Source organism: Cydia strobilella, chromosome 2 (genome assembly GCF_947568885.1).
Source record: "Cydia strobilella chromosome 2, ilCydStro3.1, whole genome shotgun sequence".
In the NCBI taxonomy this organism is placed as follows: Eukaryota; Metazoa; Arthropoda; class Insecta; order Lepidoptera; family Tortricidae; genus Cydia; species Cydia strobilella.
In genome coordinates, this window is record NC_086042.1 from 18,204,261 (window position 1) to 18,230,521 (window position 26,261).

The 26,261-nt window shown below is 35.9% G+C and overlaps 1 protein-coding gene and 1 non-coding gene across 2 annotated transcripts in view; one reads left to right on the top strand and one right to left on the bottom strand.

The window, feature by feature from the left end:
• The window catches only part of LOC134752899 (S phase cyclin A-associated protein in the endoplasmic reticulum), a 63,791-nt gene that overhangs the window by 7,863 nt on the left and 29,667 nt on the right, over positions 1-26,261 (top strand). Inside the window, exons 4-14 of the mRNA XM_063688681.1 lie at positions 62-233; positions 601-676; positions 2,028-2,130; positions 2,322-2,411; positions 2,676-2,834; positions 4,369-4,539; positions 15,330-15,491; positions 17,032-17,159; positions 18,205-18,790; positions 19,250-19,359; positions 24,405-24,525. Coding sequence (XP_063544751.1) covers positions 62-233; positions 601-676; positions 2,028-2,130; positions 2,322-2,411; positions 2,676-2,834; positions 4,369-4,539; positions 15,330-15,491; positions 17,032-17,159; positions 18,205-18,790; positions 19,250-19,359; positions 24,405-24,525 — 1,878 coding nt within the window. The remainder of the gene's footprint in view (positions 1-61; positions 234-600; positions 677-2,027; positions 2,131-2,321; positions 2,412-2,675; positions 2,835-4,368; positions 4,540-15,329; positions 15,492-17,031; positions 17,160-18,204; positions 18,791-19,249; positions 19,360-24,404; positions 24,526-26,261) is intronic.
• On the bottom strand, positions 13,940-14,012 carry Trnak-cuu (transfer RNA lysine (anticodon CUU)). Its single transcript has one exon. It is a non-coding gene; the product is annotated as a tRNA-Lys (tRNA).

The window sequence follows — 26,261 nt, forward strand, 5'->3', positions numbered from 1 at the left end:
CTAAAGAATGAAGTGATTGGTTGGTTTCCTTTTTTAAATATTTGTTGTCTATGTTACCAAGACGGACGCGGAAATTCTCTGCGAAGACGTGCCGTCGCTGGCGTCACCCGAAAACCTGGGCGCACTGGCGGCCAGCCTTGAAGATCAGTATGAGACGGCCTTAGCCGGGATGTCCTGGGCCGAGCGCGTCGACACGCTGGTCGTTTTAGAGGCGCTCGTTGCTAGGGACCCAGGTATGTAAAAATGGCCCCTTTCTTTTTTACACCTTAGATTTGTCCTGTGTAAGAGTGACAAATACCTACAAACAGTCAAGGAGCTGTCGACAATTACGAACGAATATTTTTTTTTTCTCTCATTTTATCTGCAATCGGCCGTTCTAGCCATAATCAGATGTTCTGTCTTTTTAAGGGTTTTGAGAGGTCTTCCATTAAATACTCTCTCTTGACTTTTACGAACAAATAATGTATTAATTTTTCACCTCAAGTTCACAGCTTTATATTTCGTAGACGTTGTCCGGACTTTCTTTTGAAATACGCTTGCTTTGATTTAATGACAAGATAATTATCACAGTTAAATATGTCTTTAAAACGTTAATGGCAGGTCGAGCTCAGCAGCTTCATGCTAAACTCTCGCAAGGAATCAAAAGACGTGGCAGTTTTCAAGATGCGCTAAGAAGGTAAACCATATTTTTTATTTGATAATGATTATGTAATGTTCAATAATCACATAAAGAATTAATATTGTCTTCGGTTACCGCGATAGTTACTCATGAAATAAAACGATAAAAACGGATTATATCGCGTATATTGAATTTATAATACATCCCGACGTTTCGAACGCTTTACAGCGTTCGTGGTCAACGGGTGACTGAGGAAAAATTACAAAGTGAAAAAATACCCACATACTAAAAATAATGAACAATCATAGACTATAAACTTTAAGGCTGGTTGTACATGCAAAATCGGTTCATAAGGCTAGTTATACACTACAATTATTTTCAAGTAAAGATATACCTATATATATACGCGATAAAAACTACGCCGGCTCCAACGCCTCTACGTCGCTACGCCGCTCCCTCGTTGCCGTTGCTACGTCGGTCCGTTGACCACGAACGCTGTAAAGGGTTCAAAACGTCGAAATGTATTATAAATTCAATATACGCGATATAATCCGTTTTCATAGTTTTATTTCACATAAAGAATTGTTTTTTTTTTTCGAATACTAAAATCTCTTTATTTACATACAAGATATATACTGTGGTACTACGTAAACGAAATTAATAACTAGCTTAAATCTAAAATAGGCCCTTGAGGCATTGTACCAAGGATGCTGGCGGCATTTCCTCGCTGTATCGCAATGCTGATACGTTGTGCGAGGAAGCCGCCAGCTACGTCAACCAGACGCTTCGCGATTTCTGCGAACAACTTGTGCGCGCTGGGACCCCATGGACCTAGAGTTTCAACTCCAAATGGAACGAAATGGTACTCTCTACCGAGGCTCTTATATTTATTACGTTTTAAAATTTCGGCGCTTTCCGCCGCTCCGCCCGCTTTTACATTAGTCCGTTGGAGGTGGGACGGTGCCAGTGTGTCTACGCAGGTAGCATCCCACACCAACATCCGTCCCAAGCTCCAAGGAACCAAGGACACCCCATCGGGCCTCTTGCCATCATCCCTGATAATGCCAGTCGGCTCAAGAAGAGCGGGTACATTGATGGTGGCAAGAGACCGACGGATTATGTCATTAAGCGACGCATGTCTTGAAAAACGGCCGGCACTTTTTTGACAAGATAATCCATGGTGTCCCAGTCGGTCCACGTCCGTACCACAAGAGCATATGTGTACCAGCTTCCCGGGCTCCGACCGCCTGCCAAAAGCCTGCCTCTGTTGGTGAATTTATTTATCGTCAATTCAATATTATTTTAGTAAACAGACGTTATTGACCAAAAGCAGTAAGTTGGCATTTCAAGGTTCGTCACAATAATTGGTCTTTTGCTACTCAAATACATCTGTTCCTTAATTTTCCAGGCTACAAGCTAAACAGGCGCGCGCTGAACGACAAAGATTGGAATATCAAACGGAGAGGGCTAAGAAAATTCACCTACTGCTGGCCAGAGTTGAAGAAGTCAAGGTACAGACTGCAGTTAAAATAATAATGTACAGCGCAAACGCAATTTGTTGTTCGTGTACTCGAAGAAGCATCCTTTGAGGCCTATAAGTTACACGGCATAGTTATGGCAACAAGCTGCGGCACGTACTAAGCGTTTCCACATACATTTGCAATGATTGGTAGTAAATATATTCCATATGCTTATCTTGCAGGTAGCTAAGAATCAGCTGATTGAGGAGAAGCGTCTAAGAATGGAACGCCGACTGCAAAAGGCCACAGAAAATCGAGATCAACATTTAAAAGTAAGCTGAAAAACTTTTTTTGGGATCTATTGTATAATTTTGTATAATAATTTAAATAAGGTAAGGTAGGTATAAGGTACTTCGTGTATTTAAATATAAATTCATTGCATTAAATCAAGTAAATAAATCAAATCGAAGTAACCCTCGCCACCGATGCTAAGCAAATTACGACATGGCAGGACACTTGAAGAAAAAACGATACACTTTTAAGGTGTCCTTGCTTTTGTACAACAGAGTAATTAACCAACCGCGTTTTACGTTCAGGATATCGTCCGCAAAGCGCACGATGAAGAAGAGAAATTACGAGAGATCGCATTCATCAAGCAGCTAGAAGCGGAGAACAGAAGACACGAGTTTCTGGACCAATGTCGGACACACACCACTCGTCTCAGGCGAGTGAGGCGCGACCGACTTAATAAACTGGTAAATTCTATTCTAAGGTAGCTGTCTGCTAATATTATAAATGCGACAGTAACTCTGTCTGTCTGTCTGTTACCTCTTCACGCTTAAACTGCTGTACCGAATTAGATGAAATTTGTTACGGAGATAGTTTGAAGCCCAAGGAAGGACATAGGATAGTTTTTATCAATCATCATCATTCCACGCAGACAAAGTTGCGGGCAGAATCTTGTTTATCGCGCATGAAACTAATGTGTAGACTTAGATTCCATGAGAATAAAAGAGATGGCCGGTAATGTCATATCAGTTACCAGCGTCAGGCGTGGCTCACTTCGCGGTTTCGTCCCGTCGCTACAAGTACATGCGGCCCACACCGATTTTGGTGTCTAGAAATAGTAGTTGCCGCGCACCGCTACGGAACGGACGCCTGCTCGCGCTTGCGCCAACTAACGGTCATATCTGTTGTAATAGACGCGTTTTGTTAAAGAGTGAATCTTCTGTACCTAGTTATTCTGTGCCAGCGTCCAGTACTGGACATAGACCTTCGGCCTTCCCCATATCCACCACAACGTCCAGTCGTGCGCTGCCCTTGCGCTTGAAATCTTGACTAGATCATAGTTCCACATTTTTGGGAGCCTTTTCTTTGCAGCCACCGTCAGTTCTACAAGCGATGTGCCCCGCTCATTGTCACTTGAACTCTTGAGTTATAGTGATGACCTTGGTTGGAAACTCCTCGTCAGTTGAACTTAACGACCGTCTAACTAAGACTAATGCGATATCAGGATTATACACTGTTTTTTTAAACTCCCTTAATTTTCAGTGCATTTCTGGGCTTAAATTAAGTTACTTAGTCCGCCGGACGATATCGGCCTGTCAGTTGTTCGGAACTGTCAAATTTTTGTTCTAACTGATATCGTCTGGCGGGCTGATAATCAGTGGGCACCTTAAGAACGTGTACACTTGCCTTAGGGCCTGTTTACAAATTGATTAGTGTTTAGTAGTAGTAGTAGTAGTAGTAAACTCTTTATTGTACAAATATACACATAAAAAATTACATGGTACAAATAATAAGATGTACAAAGGCGAACTTATCCCTATGAGGGATCTCTTCCAGTTAACCTTTGAGTAGATGAGAGGAGAAAGTGAAAAGAGGGTGACAAATGTAGCAAAATGTACAACAAGTATTTGTATTGTGTTTAGTACGAGTTCATACATTTGCTACTAAACGCAAGTACTATCTCGGACTATCGATGTTCGAAATGACATTAATAGTTTTCACTTGTTTGGTTGAGTTAAATATAATGCCAGTGTTATTATAAAGGGGCCTGTAGGGGGACCACATTTTCACTGCAATATATGGCCGGCAACTATTGGTGTCCCCTCTTACTTACATGTTAGAGAAAAACACCAATAGTTGCCGGCCACATATTGCAGTGAAAATATGTCCCATCTACAGGCCCCATAACGATGCGATACGCGTCATTAAATTATTTTGTATAAAAAAAACGTGAAGTTAACGGAACTTAATATAAACACCGTGTTATTGATGATTTGACAGGAACAAAAAGCAGCACGCGAAGCCGCCGTCGGCGCTAGGAGGCAGGCCCTTGAAGCAGAGAGACAGCGGCACGTGCAGACCTTGTTAGAGCGTAGGAGGGAGCGAGACAGACGCGTCGATGGCCTGCGAGAGATGAGACGGCAGGAGAGGGACATTGCGGCGAGAGAGAAGGTACGATTCAATAGTTAAATTTTAAAATGAAGATTTTTTTAAATAATGAACATTAGATGTCAGCATTATAAATTCAAAGGTTATACTTATAACGAATTTCGAATATTGAAGTTATGGCGAATTTGATCTACTCACCTTTGCTTTAGTCAAGCACTATAGTTATTTGTACAACAAGAGAGCAAAGTTTGATATTTCTTCGAGTGCTTATTTTGGGTCCCGTGCAAGCGAAAGATTCTATAAGAATTTAGAAACTTGAGCGTAGTAAGGGACTCAAAAGCGCACGAGATGTAAATAACTTTGATCTCGTGTAGTACACATAACTTTCAACCTGAAAAATGTAATCCTTCTTCATCACTTATTTTACTCAGTTTTCTTAAGGTATCCTAACAATTAAGTTTAATTAACGCAATCAAACACGAAAACAAAACGAAATTAATTTCAGTAAAATAATATGGAAATAACTAACATTAATTGACACTTTAATGCACAACTTTTTTTTTAGTAAAAAAAAAAGCTTTGTAAGATACGGTCCGAATTGCGGATAACTACTATTTGTCAATTATAGTAGAGATTTTAAAAGTAGAATTGTTTATCTGTGTATTTTTTTAAGTTCATTATTTTAATTGTACAATAAAATACGTAAAATATTGTGTTTTTATCAAATTTTAAACTTTATTTTAATAATTAACTAGCTTTTGCCCGCGACTTCGTCTGCGTGGACTTAGTAACAGCAGCTAAAGTAAGTATAGCGCCTGGAAATATTCTCATAGCAATTCAATTTAAGCATATTATGGACACAAATTAGCAAGCACTTCATTAATTATCTCAATTCCACCCCGCTTATTACTTTCTTAAGGGATGATTTTCGGGATAAAAAGTATCCTATGTCCTTCTCAGCGACTCAACCTATCTCTATGCCAAATTTCATCTAAATCGATTCAGCGGTTTAAGCGTGAAGAGGGAACACACAGACAGATAGACAGACTTTCGCATTTATAATAAGAACATAATTGAAGGGAGAGTTGAGGCAAGGAGGCGGAGGGGCAGACCAAGGAGAACATACATAGATCAAGTAAAGGAAAAACTCAACGTCGTGTCGTATCAGGCTGTCAAGGAGAAGGCAGAGGACCGACACTTATGGAAATCGCTCCACCGACAAGAGTATAACTCTTAAATATGTGATGATGAATATTAGTATGGATTAATCATTAAGAATTCATACTCGTACGTGCTTTGGAACGATGCGTTCTGACTAGAGTTGTGCCGTTCCCGGTAACATTCCCCATTTTGTATGGGGAAATTTCTCGCTCGGTAACATTCCCCATGCTAAATGGGTAATGTTACCGGGAACGGCACAACTCTAGTTCTGACGGTTTCGGGGGTCTATTATAAACCGTCAATATACCGTTGCATGTCGTTTGAACTTTTTTCGTCTCTTTCTTTTTGCTAACGACGTGAAAGGGACAGAGATAATAGAATCCAAGTATTTCAAACTTGTATTAGGCCCCGCATGTTGAAATGACATTTGAATATAAAGGTAGCTTGAATGACATTTTGTCTCACTCAGTGAGCAAAATGCAGTTTTACTCACTGTTTTTAATTAGCAAAGTACCCTTGTTCGAGCTGCTGTGAAAAATAAATTTCTGCCATAAACTATTTAGAAATATAAACTTCATTGTTGCTGACTGTTTAGACCTGTACCAATAACTTCTGAGGTTATAAGAATATTAATGTTGCTTATTTTTTATATATAGTTTCCAGACCATATACTAAACCTAAAAATAATATTTTGTGTCATCCTAGGTATTTGCTTAGGTAGAAATTTAGGTATTTCTTTTTTCAATCAGCATTCTGTAAAAAAAATATTCGAGACGAAATTCTTTGTTTCCCTGTAAAGGCAAAGTGGCTTCCGACGTACACACGCATTTTGTGTCATTTTCATCCACGGGTATAATGGCATTTAATAAATACCTAAAATTGATCCTAAAACGCCTAAAAAAATATTAGAGTCGGTAAGTGAAGTGTTGTACTTTACAGAACATTGTTATATGTTATTCAAACAAATCTGTGTCAAATTCATCCACCGCTTTTATTTAAAAAAAAATTTTTTCTAATTAACACCCTGTATCTGCCACAAAAAAAAATTCATATTATTAAGTTTACGTCTATAATATTATAATACCACATTGAGACATCATTCATAATTTGGGTCATTTTGATCCACGGTTTTTTTTCTATCTGGCAAAATAAAACTCAATTGAGCAAGAAGGGCGTGCGCGGGGAAGGGTACCTACGCGGGTGGGGTGCTTATTATACTTGCCGCAATATCAGCTGGCGACTGAGATCTTAATACTATCTCCTTTACCCTTGTTAAGTTAAGACCAACCAAGAGATGGCATTATGAGCTGTCTCGCCACTTAGTTTTGCGATACAGTGTATTTATTTCATTCGGAGGCATAATTACATTGTCTTATCAATCTTACCGTAGTAGGTATATAAATATAATTAAAAATAAACTGTAGGCTGCACTCCTCATACTGACCAACATTTGTGACGTTCCTAATCAAAAGGTACCACTTTCTCTGACAGGTTATTTGTATAAAGATATAATCAAATTTCGTCTTTATGGTAAACGACAAAGTGGTACCTACCTTTTGATTGAGAATGTCACATCAGCGACTTAAAAATTACTTTTGTTTCGATTTTTAGTAGACTTTTTAAGTTTATTTTAAGACTCAATTTATTGTGATTTTTGTTATGTTTAAGCGTGGCAAGCAACATTAATTACATTGATGATGATGTTCATTAAATACAATATTTTTTCATACTATACTGAACTGTCACCCTATGCGTGAGAATGAACAGCGCCCTCTTGACAATGATCATATATTACTGGTCAGGCTTTAATATGTGTCATAATTTAGTAAAGTCCCCTTTGTGGATTCTAAGTTTCCGAGTTACAGCAGTTTAGTGAAAGCGTTTTTTTTTTAAATATAAATTAAGGGTTGAATAAAGAGGAAAGAAAATTTGATTATTTTTGCGCTACGACGCACGGTTTAGGAGATACAGCCCTATAAAGTTTTTTTTATTGTTTTTTTCTTTTTTACATTGTGTTTTTTGTATATTACTTTGAGGTTTCATAAAGGGGAACGAAAATTTAATTATTTTTGCGCTACGACGCATGGTTTAGGAGATCAAGCCCTATAAAAAAAAACTTTTTTTTTGCGTTTTTTTTTGTATAAATTAATGGTTACATAAAGGGGACCGAAAAGTTGATTATTTTTGCGCTACGACGCACGGTTTAGGAGATACAGCCCTATATAGATTTTTTTCTTTTTCTTTTTTACGTTTTTAAATCTTAATTAAGGGCTTCTTAAGGGGAACGAAAATTTGATTATTTTTCGCTACCATGCACGGTTTAGGAGATACATCCCTAAAGTTTTTTTTTCTTTTTTTTGTCATTGCGTTTTTTGTTATTACTTTGGGGTTTCATAAAAGGGAACGAAAATTTTATTATTTTTGCGCTACGACGCACGGTTTAGGAGATACAGCCCTAAAATGATTTTTTTCTCTTTTTCTTTTTTGCGTTTTTAAATCATAATTAGGGGCTTCTTAAAGGGGACCGGATATTGATTATTTTTGCGCTACGATGCACGGTTTAGGAGATACAGCCCTATAAAGTTTTTTGTTATTATTTTTTTCTTTCTTTTTCTTGTGTTTTTGTATATTATTTTGGGGCTTCATAAAGGGGAACGAAAATTTTATTATTTTTGCGCTACGACGCATGGTTTAGGAGATACAGCCCTATAAAGATTTTTTTTTAAATTTTGCGTTTTTTTTAATATAAATTATGAGTTGCATAAAGGGGAACGAAAATTTTATTGTTTTTGCGGTACCACGCACGGTTTAGGAGATACAGCTCTATAAAGTTTTTTTTCCTGGTTTTTTTTTTGTTTTTTTTAAAGTATTAATTACGGGTTTCTTAAAGGGGTTTTTTAAATTATTTTTGCGCTACGACGCATGGTTTAAGAGATACAGCCCTATAATGATTTTTTTTTTTAATTTTGCGTTTTTTTTTAAATATAAATTATGGGTTGCATAAAGGGGAACGAAAATTTTATTATTTTTGCGCTACGACGCATGGTTTAGGAGATACAGCCCTATAAAGATTTTTTTATTGTTTTTTTTCTATTTTTCTTTTTTACATTGTGTTTTTTGTATATTACTTTGGGGTTTCATAAAGGGGAACGAAAATTTTATTATTTTTGCGCTACGACACATGGTTTAGGAGATACAGCCCTATAAAGATTTTTTTTTTAAATTTTGCGTTTTTTTAAATATAAATTATGGGTTGCATAAAGGGGAACGAAAATTTTATTGTTTTTGCGGTACCACGCACGGTTTAGGAGATACAGCTCTATAAAGTTTTTTTTCCTGGTTTTTTTTTTGTTTTTTTTTTAAGTATTAATTACGGGTTTCTTAAAGGGGTTTTTTAAATTATTTTTGCGCTACGACGCATGGTTTAAGAGATACAGCCCTATAATAATTTTTTTTTTAAATTTTGCGTTTTTTTTTTAAATATAAATTATGGGTTGCATAAAGGGGAACGAAAATTTTATTATTTTTGCGCTACGACGCATGGTTTAGGAGATACAGCCCTATAAAGATTTTTTTTTTAAAGTTTGCGTTTTTTTAAATATAAATTATGAGTTGCATAAAGGGGAACGAAAATTTTATTGTTTTTGCGGTACCACGCACGGTTTAGGAGATACAGCTCTATAAAGTTTTTTTTCCTGGTTTTTTTTTGTTTTTTTTTTTAAGTATTAATTACGGGTTTCTTAAAGGGGTTTTTTTAAATTATTTTTGCGCTACGACGCATGGTTTAAGAGATACAGCCCTATAATGATTTTTTTTTTTAATTTTGCGGTTTTTTTTTAAATATAAATTATGGGTTGCATAAAGGGGAACGAAAATTTTATTATTTTTGCGCTACGACGCATGGTTTAGGAGATACAGCCCTATAAAGATTTTTTTATTGTTTTTTTTTTCTATTTTTCTTTTTTACATTGTGTTTTTTGTATATTACTTTGGGGTTTCATAAAGGGGAACGAAAATTTTATTATTTTTGCGCTACGACACATGGTTTAGGAGATACAGCCCTATAAAGATTTTTTTTTTTAAATTTTGCGTTTTTTTAAATATAAATTATGGGTTGCATAAAGGGGAACGAACATTTTATTGTTTTTGCGGTACCACGCACGGTTTAGGAGATACAGCTCTATAAAGTTTTTTTTCCTGGTTTTTTTTTGTTTTTTTTAAAGTATTAATTACGGGTTTCTTAAAGGGGTTTTTTAAATTATTTTTGCGCTACGACGCATGGTTTAAGAGATACAGCCCTATAATGATTTTTTTTTTAAATTTTGCGTTTTTTTTTAAATATAAATTATGGGTTGCATAAAGGGGAACGAAAATTTTATTATTTTTGCGCTACGACGCATGGTTTAGGAGATACAGCCCTATAAAGATTTTTTTTTTAAATTTTGCGTTTTTTTTAAATATAAATTATGGGTTGCATAAAGGGGAACGAAAATTTTATTGTTTTTGCGGTACCACGCACGGTTTAGGAGATACAGCTCTATAAAGTTTTTTTTCCTGGTTTTTTTTTGTTTTTTTTTTTAAGTATTAATTACGGGTTTCTTAAAGGGGTTTTTTTAAATTATTTTTGCGCTACGACGCATGGTTTAAGAGATACAGCCCTATAATGATTTTTTTTTTTAATTTTGCGGTTTTTTTTTAAATATAAATTATGGGTTGCATAAAGGGGAACGAAAATTTTATTATTTTTGCGCTACGACGCATGGTTGAGGAGATACAGCCCTATAAAGATTTTTTTATTGTTTTTTTTTTCTATTTTTCTTTTTTACATTGTGTTTTTTGTATATTACTTTGGGGTTTCATAAAGGGGAACGAAAATTTTATTATTTTTGCGCTACGACACATGGTTTAGGAGATACAGCCCTATAAAGATTTTTTTTTTTAAATTTTGCGTTTTTTTAAATATAAATTATGGGTTGCATAAAGGGGAACGAACATTTTATTGTTTTTGCGGTACCACGCACGGTTTAGGAGATACAGCTCTATAAAGTTTTTTTTCCTGGTTTTTTTTTGTTTTTTTTAAAGTATTAATTACGGGTTTCTTAAAGGGGTTTTTTAAATTATTTTTGCGCTACGACGCATGGTTTAAGAGATACAGCCCTATAATGATTTTTTTTTTAAATTTTGCGTTTTTTTTTAAATATAAATTATGGGTTGCATAAAGGGGAACGAAAATTTTATTATTTTTGCGCTACGACGCATGGTTTAGGAGATACAGCCCTATAAAGATTTTTTTTTTAAATTTTGCGTTTTTTTTAAATATAAATTATGGGTTGCATAAAGGGGAACGAAAATTTTATTGTTTTTGCGGTACCACGCACGGTTTAGGAGATACAGCTCTATAAAGTTTTTTTTCCTGATTTTTTTTTGTTTTTTTTTTAAGTATTAATTACGGGTTTCTTAAAGGGGTTTTTTTAAATTATTTTTGCACTACGACGCATGGTTTAAGAGATAATAATATGTTTTTTTTTAGTTTTGCGTTTTTTTTTTAAATATAAATTATGGGTTGCATAAAGGGGAACGAAAATTTTATTATTTTTGCGCCACCACGCACGGTTTAGGAGATATTATATCTATATATATAGCTATAATAGCTCTATAAAGTTTTTTTTCCTGGTTTTTTTTTAAAGTTTTAATTAAGGGTTTCTTAAAGGGGAACGAAAATTTGATTATTTTTGTGCTACGATGCACGGTTTAGGAGATGCAGCCCTATAAAGATTTTTTGTTGTTTTTTTTTTTTCATTGTGTTTTTTGTATATTATTTAGGGGTTCCGTAAAGGGGAACGAAAATTTTGTTCTTTTTGCGCTACCACGCACGGTTTAGGAGATATAGCTCTATAAAGATTTTTTCCTGTTTTTTTTTTGTTTTTTTTTAAGTATTAATTACGGGATCCTTAAAGGGGAACGAAAAATTGATTATTTTTGCGCTACGATGCACGATTTAGGAGATGCAGCCCTATAAAGATTTTTTTTTTGTTGTTTTTTTCATTGTGTTTTTTGTATATTAGTTTGGGGTTCCACAAAGGGGAACGAAAATTTGATTATTTTTGCGCTACGACGGTTTAGGAGATACAGCCCTATAAAGTTTTTTTTGTTTTTTTTTTCATTGTGTTTTTTGTATATTACTTTGGGGTTCCGTAAAGGGGAACGAAAATTTTATTATTTTTGCGCTACGACGCACGGTTTAGGAGATACAGCCCTAAAATGATTTTTTTTCCTCCTTTTCTTTTTTGCGTTTTTCAATCTTAATTAGGGGTTTCTTAAAGGGATTTTTTTTAATTATTTTTGCGCTACGATGCACGGTGTAGGAGATACAGCCCTATAAAGTTTTTTTGTTATTTTTTTTCTTTTTTTTCATTGTGTTTTTAGTATATTACTTTGGGGCTTCATAAAGGGGAACGAAATTTTTATTATTTTTGCGCCACCACGCACGGTTTAGGAGATATTATATCTATATATATAGCTATAATAGCTCTATAAAGTTTTTTCCTGGTTTTTTTTTTAAGTTTTAATTAAGGGTTTCTTAAGGGGAGCGAAAAGTTGATTATTTTTGCGCTACGATGCACGATATAGGAGATACAGCTAATACAGCCCTATAAAGATTTTGTTTCTTTTTTTTTCATTGTATTTTTCATGTATGTCTTTTGGGTTACATAAAGGGGAACGAAAATTTTATTATTTTTGCGCTACGACGCATGGTTTAGGAGATACAGTCCTATATATTTTTTTACAATGCATGTGCTCGAAAAGTGCGTTTCCTACGGAGCCATATCGTGCGGAAAGTACTGCTTTTCCGCACTAGTGCTTTTTGTTTTCAATTTTTTTTTACAGTACATATGGTGCTACTTTCTCGCACTAGTGCGGAAAAGAGCACTTACCGTGCATATGTCGAAAGTTTAAAGGGCCATATGTACTGTAAAACGTACGATACACGTGCGAATAAGTAATTCGCAACTCGTGTCGATTTAAAACACTCCTTTTAATAATTAAACTTATTTGCCATGACATGTTTTTTTATTTACTCGCACAATGCATAGTAAAACATTGTATGATACACGTGCGTAAAGATGACTTCCGCACTTGTTGCATAAATAGCAATTTTTTTTATCAAAGAATGAAAGAAAGTCACGGTATTAATAACCAAATTTTACTTTAGTGGTACCTTTTCCCTATCACTGTCACAAATGTATGTGGCGTTCACGTAAACGCGATATTTTTAAGATTTCCCTGCGCAATGTTGCCAGCTCGCTCGCAAATCAAACATGTACTTACAGTTCTTTTGCATAATGGTGACATTGTACAATATCTATGAGTTTTAAATAGGTAAAAGATAATTCGACGCATTCTTTGCTTGCTTGTTGCTTGTTGTTGTGTTGTTTGCGTAACTTCTTTGAATAAGTTGCGTTAATTTGGCGCACAGGCGAAGTAAACATGCGTTGCGTACGGCAAGGTCACGCCGCGGCCCCACCCTGCACGGCCTCCGTTGCCCATTCAGACCGCCCGCTAGCTTCGTTTGAACGCAAATAATATTTTTGTAATATTTGTTTATGCAGTGGATGCAAGTGACACAAATTCATACATCTTATTTATCTTGCATTTCAAATTAATAAGATGTAAACTCTAATATCTTTAATATTCTTTTGTAACGGTGACTGCCTGTTACAACAAAATCATCAAATATCTTATGAAGCTATGCCTTAATAAGACACAAAATCATTTAATGGACCTATTTAAACGATTAAATTCGACCTAAGTAATTTTTTTTAACTCTAATTTTTTTTTGTGTCATTTAGAATATTATGACATAGTATCAGATTGCAGTGGGCGTAATTGACACAAACTATGTTTTCACACTAAAAACACTATCCTAAATGCAACACAGTTACATGTGTTCTCTCGAATATTTTTTTCTCCAAGATAATTCAAAATAAAAAATAATTACCACAAAATAACAAATTACTAGAAAAGCAAATTATATATATGACACAAAACAAAATGTAAGATTTACATCTTAACAAAGTATTCATAAGCGAAAACAGAATTGACTTTAATATTTTTATAACCTAGGGGTCAAAATATAGCCAGCGGTACAGGTCTATGTTGTACTTGTTAGCAGATTAGGTTGTAAAATACCTATCACTTTTTTTTTACATCAATTATCAGAAAGAAAAACAATTATATCGCGTTATGTATAAAGAAGAAAAAAAATGCAGAACCTTTGCGTAATTTTATTTCAAAAAGATTTCGCCCAACGTGGGGCTCGAACCCACGACCCTGAGATTAAGAGTCTCATGCTCTACCGACTGAGCTAGCCGGGCTGTGGGAGCTCCGGCGAAATTACGTAACACCTTCTTTCAGTTATTATTATCTATGACTGTTGTGTTTTTTTTTTGGCAAGATGACAATGCTCACAACAAAGGCCGGTTCTTACTCGAGGCAGGGTTTTTTTTCACGAACAATAATGAAACTTAAAGCAATGTTTTTAAAGTTACAAGTTCAATGGCAATGCCGCGTAATTTGAGATGTAATAAAATAAATAACAGGTAATTACACTTGTGTAATTAGTGTAAAACAGACAAACCTTTCATTGACATTATTTTAATAGGTAGCTCAAACATTTGGTGTGGGTAAGATAGATATTAATTTTTTGTTTCGAGGGCTTCGAAATATAGGCATACGTAAATAATAAATAAATATCAGGGGACATCTTACACAGATCAACCTAGCCCCAAACTAAGCAAAGCTTGTACAATGGCTGCTAGGCGACGATATACATACTTATATAGATAAATACATGCTTATATACATAGAAAACACCCACTCAAATATTTTGTTTTCATCACATAAATAAATACCCTTACCGAGATTCGAACCCAGGACCATCGGCTTCACAGGCAGGGTCACTACCCACTAGGCCAGACCGGTCGTCAATATGAAGTTAGTTCGACGTTATTGTGCTATGCTTTTACTTTTTAGGGTTCCGTACCGCAAAAAGAAAAAAACGAAAGCCTTATAGGATCACTCGTGCGTCTGTCTTTCTGTCTGTCCGTCTGTCACAGCCTATTTTCTCTGAAACTACTGGACCAATTAAGTTGAAATTTGGTACACATATGTAAGATTGTGACCCAAAGATGGACATGTAACGTAAACATATTAATTTTAAACACGGGGGCCACTTTTGGGGGGTAAATGAGAAAATTAAAAAATAAAGTTTGTCAAACTATATCGTGTTACATATCAAATGAAAGAGCTCATTGTGAGAATCTCAAATATATTTTTTTAATAATTTTAAGATAAATAGTTTAGAAGTTATTTAAGAAAATAGGCAAAAAATGACCCCCCCTTTATCTCCGAAACTACTGGGTCAAAAATTAAAAAAAAAATACACAAAATAGATCTTTACCTATAGATCACCGGAAAACCTATTAGAAATGTGCAGTCAATCGTGAGTTGGACTTAATTACTTAGTTTTTGATCCGACCCCTACGGGTTTTTTAAAGACATTTCACATAAAAAATACGTTGTTTAAATTGTGTAACGTACGGAACCCTTGGAACGGGAGTCCGACTCGCACTTGGCCGGTTTTTATTTTATCAAATATTTGTTTTGTTTTTATTTGCGTTGTATTGTTACAGGCGGAAGGTGTAAAGTCCCGTCTATCAGCCTTAGCCGCCGCTGCAGAGCTGGAAGCGGACGCCTTGAGGTCCAGGATCAGGGACAAGCAAGACGCCAGTCAGCAGAGATTGGAGTCGCACCTACAAGCTATCAGAGAGAAGGCCACAGGACCTAGGCAGCCGGTAAGAATGTTACTGTAATGTGTTGTATTTTTAAGGGCGTCCGCTAGCTGGCGCTGTTGTACGGAGCGGGTGACCGGGTTAACGAAAAATAGTATGACTAGTATGAGCAACGCTAATGAGGGCTACCTACCGCGTTTAATTTCGCCGCTAGGGGCGCTAGTGTAGATGGAGGTCTTTCAAAATGTCAAATGCATAAAAGTTTTGGAGGTTTCAAGCTTTTTTGGTAATTGTGGTAAATCTTTGTCCATCTTTGATTTATCATGGTAAACATTAGATATAGAGCTCAATAAATGTTAGTGCTCAAAAAAAGTGCCAAATAAAGTATATGCAAAATTAAACAGGTTGAAAAAATGGCACATTTAGACGCTAAAATACCTTCGTGTATATTAGAAATTAGAACGTATTGATTTTATAAAAATAAGCATAGAAGAATTTTGAGATCTGTTTTTCTGGACCTACATCTACAGTGGCGCCAACTGGTGACCACAAAAACGGTAGCCCTCATTGGCGTGGACGCGTGCGACGGATTTTACCTACAATGGCATCCGCGTGCGTGCGCCCGCTCCATGAACCCACGCCGGCTAGCGGACGCCCTAAAGGAGGAAGGAGTAAAATCTTGTTGAAATAAGTAAGCATAGAGTGCTCATTCCATACATCAGTTTTGTTACCAAAACGCTTATCATTTTTGTAGTCGACATCTAGCGTCAACCAGCGGATTTATCGGTACTGCTACTTGAAAATAGATGTCGCCACAAACGACAAGTTTCTCAATTTTCGGCTAATATTATAACCGGGTTAAGCGGAACTTTTTTAACTCATTCTGTTTATAATATTAGTTGTAAATTGTTGAGCAATACACTTTTCGTCAGTCGAGACACCCGTGACATCTAGTGTCAAGTAGCGGTACTGATAAATCCGCTACTTGACGCTAGATGTCGACTACGAAAATAATAAGCGTTTTGGTAACAAAACTGATGTATGGAGTGAGCACTCTATGCTTACTTATTTCTCTATGGCCTTAGTTGTAGAACTCGAAGCCAATTAGTTGCGGTCCAGGGTACCTAGTTCACTAGATGGCGTTGCGCTCTTCTTTATATGCCTGAGACCTTTTTAGATCCGCTATTTACTGTAGCGGCGCGGCACATGATTTTGTATGGAGATGTGCAGAATATATAATTTCCTGATTCAATTCTGTAGTCCTATGTAATAACCACACCTCCTATTTATCCAATAAGCAGACCGACTTTATACCATCCCTTGAAATCAAGTTACAGTCGCCATCTATATATCGGAAGGGCCAAGGTGCTGAAAAATATCTAAAGGCGCAGTCTAAATAGTCTAACGGCTTGACATTAGAGGCGTGTTCAGATATTTGTGAGAGTCTCGTCGGCTCCGATATATCTGATGGCTACTGTACAATTTATAGTCAAAATAGTGTAGTAATTCGAGAGTCCTAAGCAGTTATATATAAAATAGAACTTTAATCTTATTTGTCCAAAGTTTATTTTCGTACAGATAAAACATAAAAACGTTATTCCAGACGACATCGGAGAGCCAGGACAACGACCTGGACGAAGCGGTGCGGTTGGAGCAGGAGCGGAAAGAGAGGGACAAGACGAAGGCGCTCAAGAAGAAGGCGAGGAAGGTCAAACAGAAGCTTTTAGCCTCGTAAGTGTATTTTGTGAAAAGTAACTTGTGTATTTGACTTAATTATTGTTTTGGAAACAAGAATACACACGTAGAATGATTATTATCAGACCCCGGAATTATTGTGACATTATTGAACTATCATAGGGAGTTCGCATTTATCGACTTCCTATACACATAAATCGATACAAGAATACGTAATATTAAAAAGTTATAGGTACGTTAACGTATACTTGACTGTAAAATAAGTAATTTAAGTAGATAATATGAAAAAAAAGATGACTATTTATTTCTTTTATAAAGAAACTAATGGAATGTTAGCACTAAAACAGACTTTGAACGTGAAAAAAAAAGAACACGGAACTGAAGTAATTAAATGTGAAACTATTAAATTTTCATTGTTTCTTACTGTCTTATCTCTATTTTGCATTTTCAACTACTCAAAAGTTATCTGGTAGGGGTCGCTCTTTAGCGATAAGACCGCTTACTATTTACCTCTACTTAAAATCTTTTTTAACATGTTTTATTCTACATTGTATCGATATAGGTATATCGAAAGTTGATAAATGATACGCCACGAGAATTCCGGCCTCTGATTATTATCGCCACGAGAATTCCGGCCTCTGATTATTATATAGCGGGTCGTCCACTAAATGCAAGGTTCGATTCTACCCGTAAAACTGAGCTCCTTTTATTATGGCACCAATCACGAAATTGCAAAGAAAATGTTAGCTCTCTCATAGAAAACATCAACATCTGACCAACCAAAATGTGTGGAACAGCTAATGTTTTTTTCATTTCATTTAAAGACTCGTAGTGTCGCACTCGTAGACTCGCACGTTGTATTATGGATTAGTTGTATTAGTAGTTGCGTTGTATTAGTGTTATCTTGTACAGATACAGATCGAACACGAAGTCCGAATTCCAATCCGAATCCACGATTTTAGTGTTAGAACAGTATTTTACCGATCGTGTAAAAATAACTAAATACAGACCTACAATTTGTTCGGTTTTTTGTTATTTTTGTATAAAGATCGATTTTTCATTCTCCTGTTCTTTTTCGCAGTGGAAACGATCAATCGGCCAGCGAGCTTCGCATACCCATAGACGCTTTCCTGTATCCCGCCGTCAACAAAATGTACAAAGTCTTCCAGCAAATCAACAACATTCTCTCACCGCTGCTGGTCGGCGAGAACGACGAACAGAAAACAGAAAAACGTGAAACAAATACTAAAGAAAAACATGAAACAGATGTCAAACAAACAAACAAGACAGAGATTAAAGTCAATGGAGATGTCTCTAAAGACGAAAAAACGGCTGAACAACAACCGGAAATCAAAGTAAATGGCGATGACGCTAAAGAAGAAACTGTCGAAAAAAAGAAATCTAAAAAGAAAAAGAACGTTGAAAAACAAGAATCTTCGGAAAATAATAATAACAATAATGTTGCCACAGAAGTTAAAGAAGGTAAAAAGAGCAAAAAGAAAAAGAAGGATGATAAACTGAAGAAGACTGAGAGTATTTGCAGCTCGCTCAGTGATATGAGCAAGACCAGTGATAAGAATGAGAGGAAGAATAAAGTGTCGCTGGACACAATGCATTTAGAGAGGTTGCTGAATGAACTACACAGGATGTTGGACAAACCGGATAAGGTAACTCAACTTAGATTTGATAAAATGTTCTTTTGAAGAAATATTTATATCCTGTTATATAGAAACTAGTACCTACAATTACTTTTTATTTCGTCACGCATATGCTCTGTCTTTCTACAAGCTAAAAGTAGCTTTAATACCTACTTTCTAGGTAATACGAACTTACCTACTTTTAAGAGAATCATCCTTAATAAAGAGTCAGAGAAAAGTGACAGATGTGAACAAACTCAGCCATAAAATGTGTTCCTAACGTACAGACCATGTACAGACAGCATCTAGTGTTATTATAAGCTTCTTGAGTTGCACAGTCGCCCTATATCGGACGATAAATATCGGAACATTCCGCTATTCTCAAGAAGTTAAAGTGCACGTTCGGATTTTTTATTTTCAGTACCTTGGCAGCTACGATATGTCTGATGGCGACTGTATTGGTATTGGTGTGACATTTTTTGTTGGCAGCAAGCATCAGACAAGGCCGTGTTCAAGAAGCTGCACGGGCTGAAGGCGCTGGAACAGCTGCTGGCCCTGGCGGCCGAGAGAGAAGACCTCGCCAATCAAATCACTTCCAAGTTAGTATATAACGCGCTAAACAGAAACACAAGCTCTGAAGGGATTTTATTTATAAATAAATGAATCATCTAAGAAAACCTTTCTTCATATTATTGCTTGTGCGGTCCGTACCATTACGCAAAAAACGGCAAAAAATCACGTTTGTTGTATGACAGCCCCACTTAAATATTTATTTTATTCTGTTTTTAGTATTTGTTGTTATAGCGGCAACAGAAATACATCATCTGTGAAAAATTCAACTGTCTAGCTATCACGGTCCTGAGATACAGCATGGTGACAAACGGACATACGGACGGACAGCGGAGTCTTAGTAATAGGGTCCCGTTTTTACCCTTTGGGTACGGAACCTTAAAATCGTCCCGCTGTACATAGTCCTTTACCATGGTATTTTCACGGAAACGTCCGAACGTGTCATGTAATTTCAGTCAGTCTAAGTACAAAAAGTACTGATGTTGACTGAAATATCATGACAAATACGAACGTTTCCGAGAAAATACGATGTCATCTTTGTCATCTGCTGGATACGTTGAAAACTACTTTTTTCAATTTTAGAGTGCACCTAAAGTATTAGATTTAAGAGCCCGGTATCGATTTTAGTCGCAAAAATGTTAAATTGATAGATTTAGTCGGTGAAATTGTACACCTTTTGTTACGTATTAGAAATAGTAAGTCTACTCATCTTGCCGTTGCATTTTTTTGAAAACAGACACTAAATTAGTAATAACTTTTATTCTGACGGACGTTTAGGTAAACCCGCGTAAATCACTGATTGTCTCCGTCTTATTTTTAAACTTCGTAAAGTTTGGAGTGCCTAAAATGGTACTTTTGTATTACACATATCCTGTACTCCACCTTTAATAGACTACATTTTTGTTATTATGACTTTGAAGTAGTGTAAATGAAACGAAATCAATTTTCTCCAGAAATTACTTCAAAGCAAGTGACAATTTCTCTGAAAATCGAATTAATTTCAACGTAATTTTGCGACTTAAACAATCTACAACATTTTCTGAAACTGTTCTCAATACATCATTTTGTATAATTTACCACCATAATTTTTTGATGAATTTTTAAAAACTGCCCCTTCTCGTCATATATTACCGGTGACGCACGCTCGCGACCTCATTATTAAAAGGCAAGATGAGAAGACGTGATAATACAATCCAATACTTGTTATTTAGATATTACGTAACAAAAGGTGTACAATTTCAACGACTAAATCTATTAATTTTACATTTTTGCTCTGAAATCGTTACCGGGCTCTTAAGAAAGAAATAGTTTAGTCGACATAATTAAAATGCCAGTTTAAAACATGTTATATCAGCCAATAAAGTAACAACTGCTCATGAATCTAGTATAACTGGATCGGTCATGAGGAGTGGGGGAAAATGACCGAACGGGATAGTCTTATGTATCTTTCAGTAGGAGTAGCAGAGAAAGCGCTGTTATTGTTTGTCCTTGTCATAGTTTCACTTTTCCACCGCTGCCACAACCGAGGTTGTGGCAAACAAATAAGTACGTGACATGTCATGTTTGTTCGTTGCTTGTTTAATTATCGTTGTTTTGTATGAAATTGTGCTTTCTCTTATGAAATATAGTGATGGTTAGCGTTTTGAATGCTTGAACTTTGATAAAATACTGGTAAATTGTTCTGTAATCGGCTGTAATAGCCGCTCTGAGCAAAAATATGAAATCATAACCTTTCACATGTAAGTACGGTATTTTACACCTTCCTCTTAACGCAATATGTGAGAATAACATCGTAAAATTACGTTACACTCAAAGCAATGTAGAATCAAACGATTTCAATAAAAATATCACAATTATTTACGCAAATTAACAAAACATTATTTGTAAAATTATCCGCCCAAATTACGCAGGTAGGTAAGAGTCTGAGGTCAGCCATTTTTAAACTTCTTCTTAATTTAGCTGCATAACAATCATGTTAGGGATACCAGATGAAAATATCATAATTTTATGGGTAATTTTGACCTCGAAGTTTTTTCGTACTTCTAATTCCAAAAAATAAATAAACAAATGTTGTGAAGATTAAATGTGGTGTACATTAATTGGTGTAATTGCGATTTGTGATTTCTTTAAATTAAAACCCATAATACATTTTATTTTACGTTTTATTTACTAAACATGTTTAGTTTTGTACCACCTGCGCGAATTATAGGAGGTATTTCATTGTTTATACGCCTAAAAAGAACGGCCCATTGACACTAAATTAGTAATAACTTTTATTCTGATGGACGTTTAGGTAAACCCGCGTAAATCACTGATTGTCTCCGTCTTATTTTTAAACTTCGTAAAGTTTGGAGTGCCTAAAATGGTACTTTTGTATTACACATATCCTGTACTCCACCTTTAATAGACTACATTTTTGTTATTATGACTTTGAAGTAGTGTAAATGAAACGAAATCAATTTTCTCCAGAAATTACTTCAAAGCAAGTGACAATTTCTCTGAAAATCGAATTAATTTCAACGTAATTTTGCGACTTAAACAATCTACAACATTTTCTGAAACTGTTCTCAATACATCATTTTGTATAATTTACCACCATAATTTTTTGATGAATTTTTAAAAACTGCCCCTTCTCGTCATATATTACCGGTGACGCACGCTCGCGACCTCATTATTAAAAGGCAAGATGAGAAGACGTGATAATACAATCCAATACTTGTTATTTAGATATTACGTAACAAAAGGTGTACAATTTCAACGACTAAATCTATTAATTTTACATTTTTGCTCTGAAGTCGTTACCGGGCTCTTAAGAAAGAAATAGTTTAGTCGACATAATTAAAATGCCAGTTTAAAACATGTTATATCAGCCAATAAAGTAACAACTGCTCATGAATCTAGTATAACTGGATCGGTCATGAGGAGTGGGGGAAAATGACCGAACGGGATAGTCTTATGTATCTTTCAGTAGGAGTAGCAGAGAAAGCGCTGTTATTGTTTGTCCTTGTCATAGTTTCACTTTTCCACCGCTGCCACAACCGAGGTTGTGGCAAACAAATAAGTACGTGACATGTCATGTTTGTTCGTTGCTTGTTTAATTATCGTTGTTTTGTATGAAATTGTGCTTTCTCTTATGAAATATAGTGATGGTTAGCGTTTTGAATGCTTGAACTTTGATAAAATACTGGTAAATTGTTCTGTAATCGGCTGTAATAGCCGCTCTGAGCAAAAATATGAAATCATAACCTTTCACATGTAAGTACGGTATTTTACACCTTCCTCTTAACGCAATATGTGAGAATAACATCGTAAAATTACGTTACACTCAAAGCAATGTAGAATCAAACGATTTCAATAAAAATATCACAATTATTTACGCAAATTAACAAAACATTATTTGTAAAATTATCCGCCCAAATTACGTAGGTAGGTAAGAGTCTGAGGTCAGCCATTTTTAAACTTCTTCTTAATTTAGCTGCATAACAATCATGTTAGGGATACCAGATGAAAATATCATAATTTTATGGGTAATTTTGACCTCGAAGTTTTTTCGTACTTCTAATTCCAAAAAATAAATAAACAAATGTTGTGAAGATTAAATGTGGTGTACATTAATTGGTGTAATTGCGATTTGTGATTTCTTTAAATTAAAACCCATAATACATTTTATTTTACGTTTTATTTACTAAACATGTTTAGTTTTGTACCACCTGCGCGAATTATAGGAGGTATTTCATTGTTTATACGCCTAAAAAGAACGGCCCATTGACATTTTATTTAACAATTTTTTAATACCGTCAAACAAGCTAACTTTGCCTCCAGTGTAATCGCTCCAACGTGATATCAAATATTGGGGTAATTTTTACCAATATGGTATCCCCACGTTTATGACGTCATCTATGTCTATCCCTTACGGGCGCACGCGTATAGCTGGTCTATGTAATGCTAGGTCTATGCAACTGCTGCTTTTTTAACCGACTTCAATTTTTCAAAAGGAGGAGGTTATCAATTCGGTTGTTTTTTTTGTTTTTGTTTTTTTTTTTTAATGTTTGTTATTCCATAACTCCGTCATTTCTGGACCGATTTTGAAAATTCTTTTTTTGATTGTAAGTATATACATACAGATTGGTCCCGTTTTTGTCAAAACGCAGTTCTGATGATGGGATCCATGAGGAATCCAGGGAACTCCTCAAATGTTAAAGGCTTACATATAGTGATTTTAGTATTTTCATCAACAAATCAAGCACTTACATTTAAAAAAGTGACATTTGATGAAGTGGAACTGCTGATGATGATCAGAATGGAACTCTTCAATGACACGTAGTTCACGTTTGGCGATTTGTTCTCTTCCTTATGGACCCAGACCCAAACTTGGACCCGGACTCTGACCCGGACCCGGGTCTGGACATGGACCCCAACTCGGATCCGGACCCGGACCGAACTCTGACCCAAACTTGGACCCGGACAGCCGGACACGGACCCGGACTCGGATCCGGACCCAGACCCAGACCTGGAAATGCTACTAGAAAAGTGGGTTAGGTTAGGTTAGAACTGTGACCCTTACAGAAACGAAATGCTATCAGAAAAGTAGGTTAGGTTAGGTTAGAACTGCGACCCTTACAAAAATGAAATGCTACTAGAAAAGTGGGTGGTTTTACCTCCTTTTCTACATTATTAGGCAATATTATAATAATTAGGCAATTAGGCAAAATTAGTCAAAAGATGGATTAGGATAATTACGCAAAATATGCTGTCTATTTCATTTCATTGTCTGGAATCTAAGAGTGCACCATCAACAATAAGTAAACTTTCAGCGGCATCCCCCATTGAAGTCGGTTTTTTTTTCTTAAAAATTATTAGCTCTTGCACTTCGAACTAATTGCCAATAAAATAAAAATCTGCTATTTTTTTAGCTCTCATACTTCGCGCTTATTCGGCAATTAGCGCCATCTATAATGAGAAATTGGCAGTTCTTTAACACCCTTAATTCACGCGAAGCGCAGCGCAGCTTAATAATAATCACTCAATCGGACTTGACTGGTGGTTTAAATTAAAATGAGATTCTTGTACTCAGGTGCGTATCCACGGCTGTGAGTATATCGACGCGCGGCGCCTCGACGGACCCTGAGAGCGCACGTAACCTTTTGTCTTCCAACGCCTCCGTCCACGTCGTCAAGCTGTTGGCCAACCAAATGGTAAGTGCAAACCAATTGTGAAATCAGTGTTGCTTTTTGGTTGCGAAACGTGGAGAGTGACTAAGGGAACAAGTCCCTCAGGTCGGTCCTTCGCGTTTTCTGGCCAAAAACTATTCGAAAGGAAGACCTATGGAGTTTATGCCGGCAAACGCCCATTGACGAAGAAATCGCGACACGGAAATGGAGATGGATAGGACATACTAATCGAAGAGGGGAAACGAATAACGCAAGCATCGCTTTCGGTTGGAAACCGCCGGACGGAAGCTGTGGCTCCGGGCGCCCTGTACACTCTTGGCAACGCTCCGCCATGAGTGAGCTACGAAAAGGGTTGCTGAAGATAGGAAGGCGTGGTGCGAGTTTGTGAAGGCCCTTTGCACCTCTTAGGTGCCATAGGTCAACAACAACAACAGGTCATGTACAGTCGGCAATAATTAAGTATGTTTTTAAAACTGTAAATTTTGGCAGAAACTTATTATTTCCTATTTAGTCTTTACTACACTGTCTCTATTACGGAGCGTGTATGAACTATAGGGGGGAAGCACAGGATTCTCGTTTTAAAAGCTAGAACATTGACAATTTGACACAAATCATGGAATTGGAATTAGTAATGAAATGTCAAGTTATTAATTCTAATTTAAGCTACAAATTGGCAGTACATTATATTATATCCTTTGGGGAACTTTTTTTTTATTTATTACAAAAAGGCAAGCATTTGACCGCAATCTCACCTGATGGTAAGTGCCGATGCAGTCTAGGATGGATCATGCTTACCTAACTTAACTTGTACTGATACTGCTATCTGGCGGCTACTGCTGTTACTATGAAGCGCGTTTATGTTTCTATTTTATCGACATGAGCATGAGCGCCATCTATACTTCCTTATTTGGTTAATAGGTATGTCAACTTTATGCAATAGGTGGCGCACTATGTTTCGAAAGTTAAAACCTGATATAGAAAATAAATAAGATAATATTAACTAATAAAATAATTGCTTGCATTCGCAAGTAGGTAGTGCTAACAATGTTAGTTAAAGCGTCACGTTCTATACAGTTTGCCAGTTGTCGCTGTCTTATAACTTATCATAAAATGTGACGTTATTTTTTTACCTTTCGTTTATTCCGCATAATGTAGTATAAATGTAGTGTAGTTTTTATACATCCTTTATAAATTAAATTTTTGCTTTAATTATTAGGGAGGAGTTCCAAAGCAATAAAAGGTATTTTAGATTCAGCTATAAAACTATACTTTATTGTTATATCCATATTCCCTTTCTAAGTTTTTCTATCACAGTGAAAGGGGTATCAAACATTACATGGTCGATTAGTTTTGATGTCCGCCCAATCTGACGTAGTCAACCTTTGCAAAGTTTCGCAATCTCCTTATGGACTCGATTGGGTTTAGGTTTACGACATCTGATCTTTGAAAGGGTTGAACACTGTTGACAATCTTACGTCTGTTTTTGTGACGAGCAAAACCTACAGTAAAATTATTGATTCGTTTGTCGCTTTAATAACACTATGAACTAAGTATTTTTAGGTACGTGACACCAATAACTTGCAAATTCTATAGAACATATTTAACATGTTTGTTAGGAACGTAGATATACTTCTGGGCCGTGCTGCATAATAAACTACAACTAATATTACAAGCGGAACTCCTTTTCTAATAAGTGAAATTAGAAAAGGAGTTCCGCTTGTAATATTAGTTGTAGTTTATTATGCAACACGTTGCTGGTT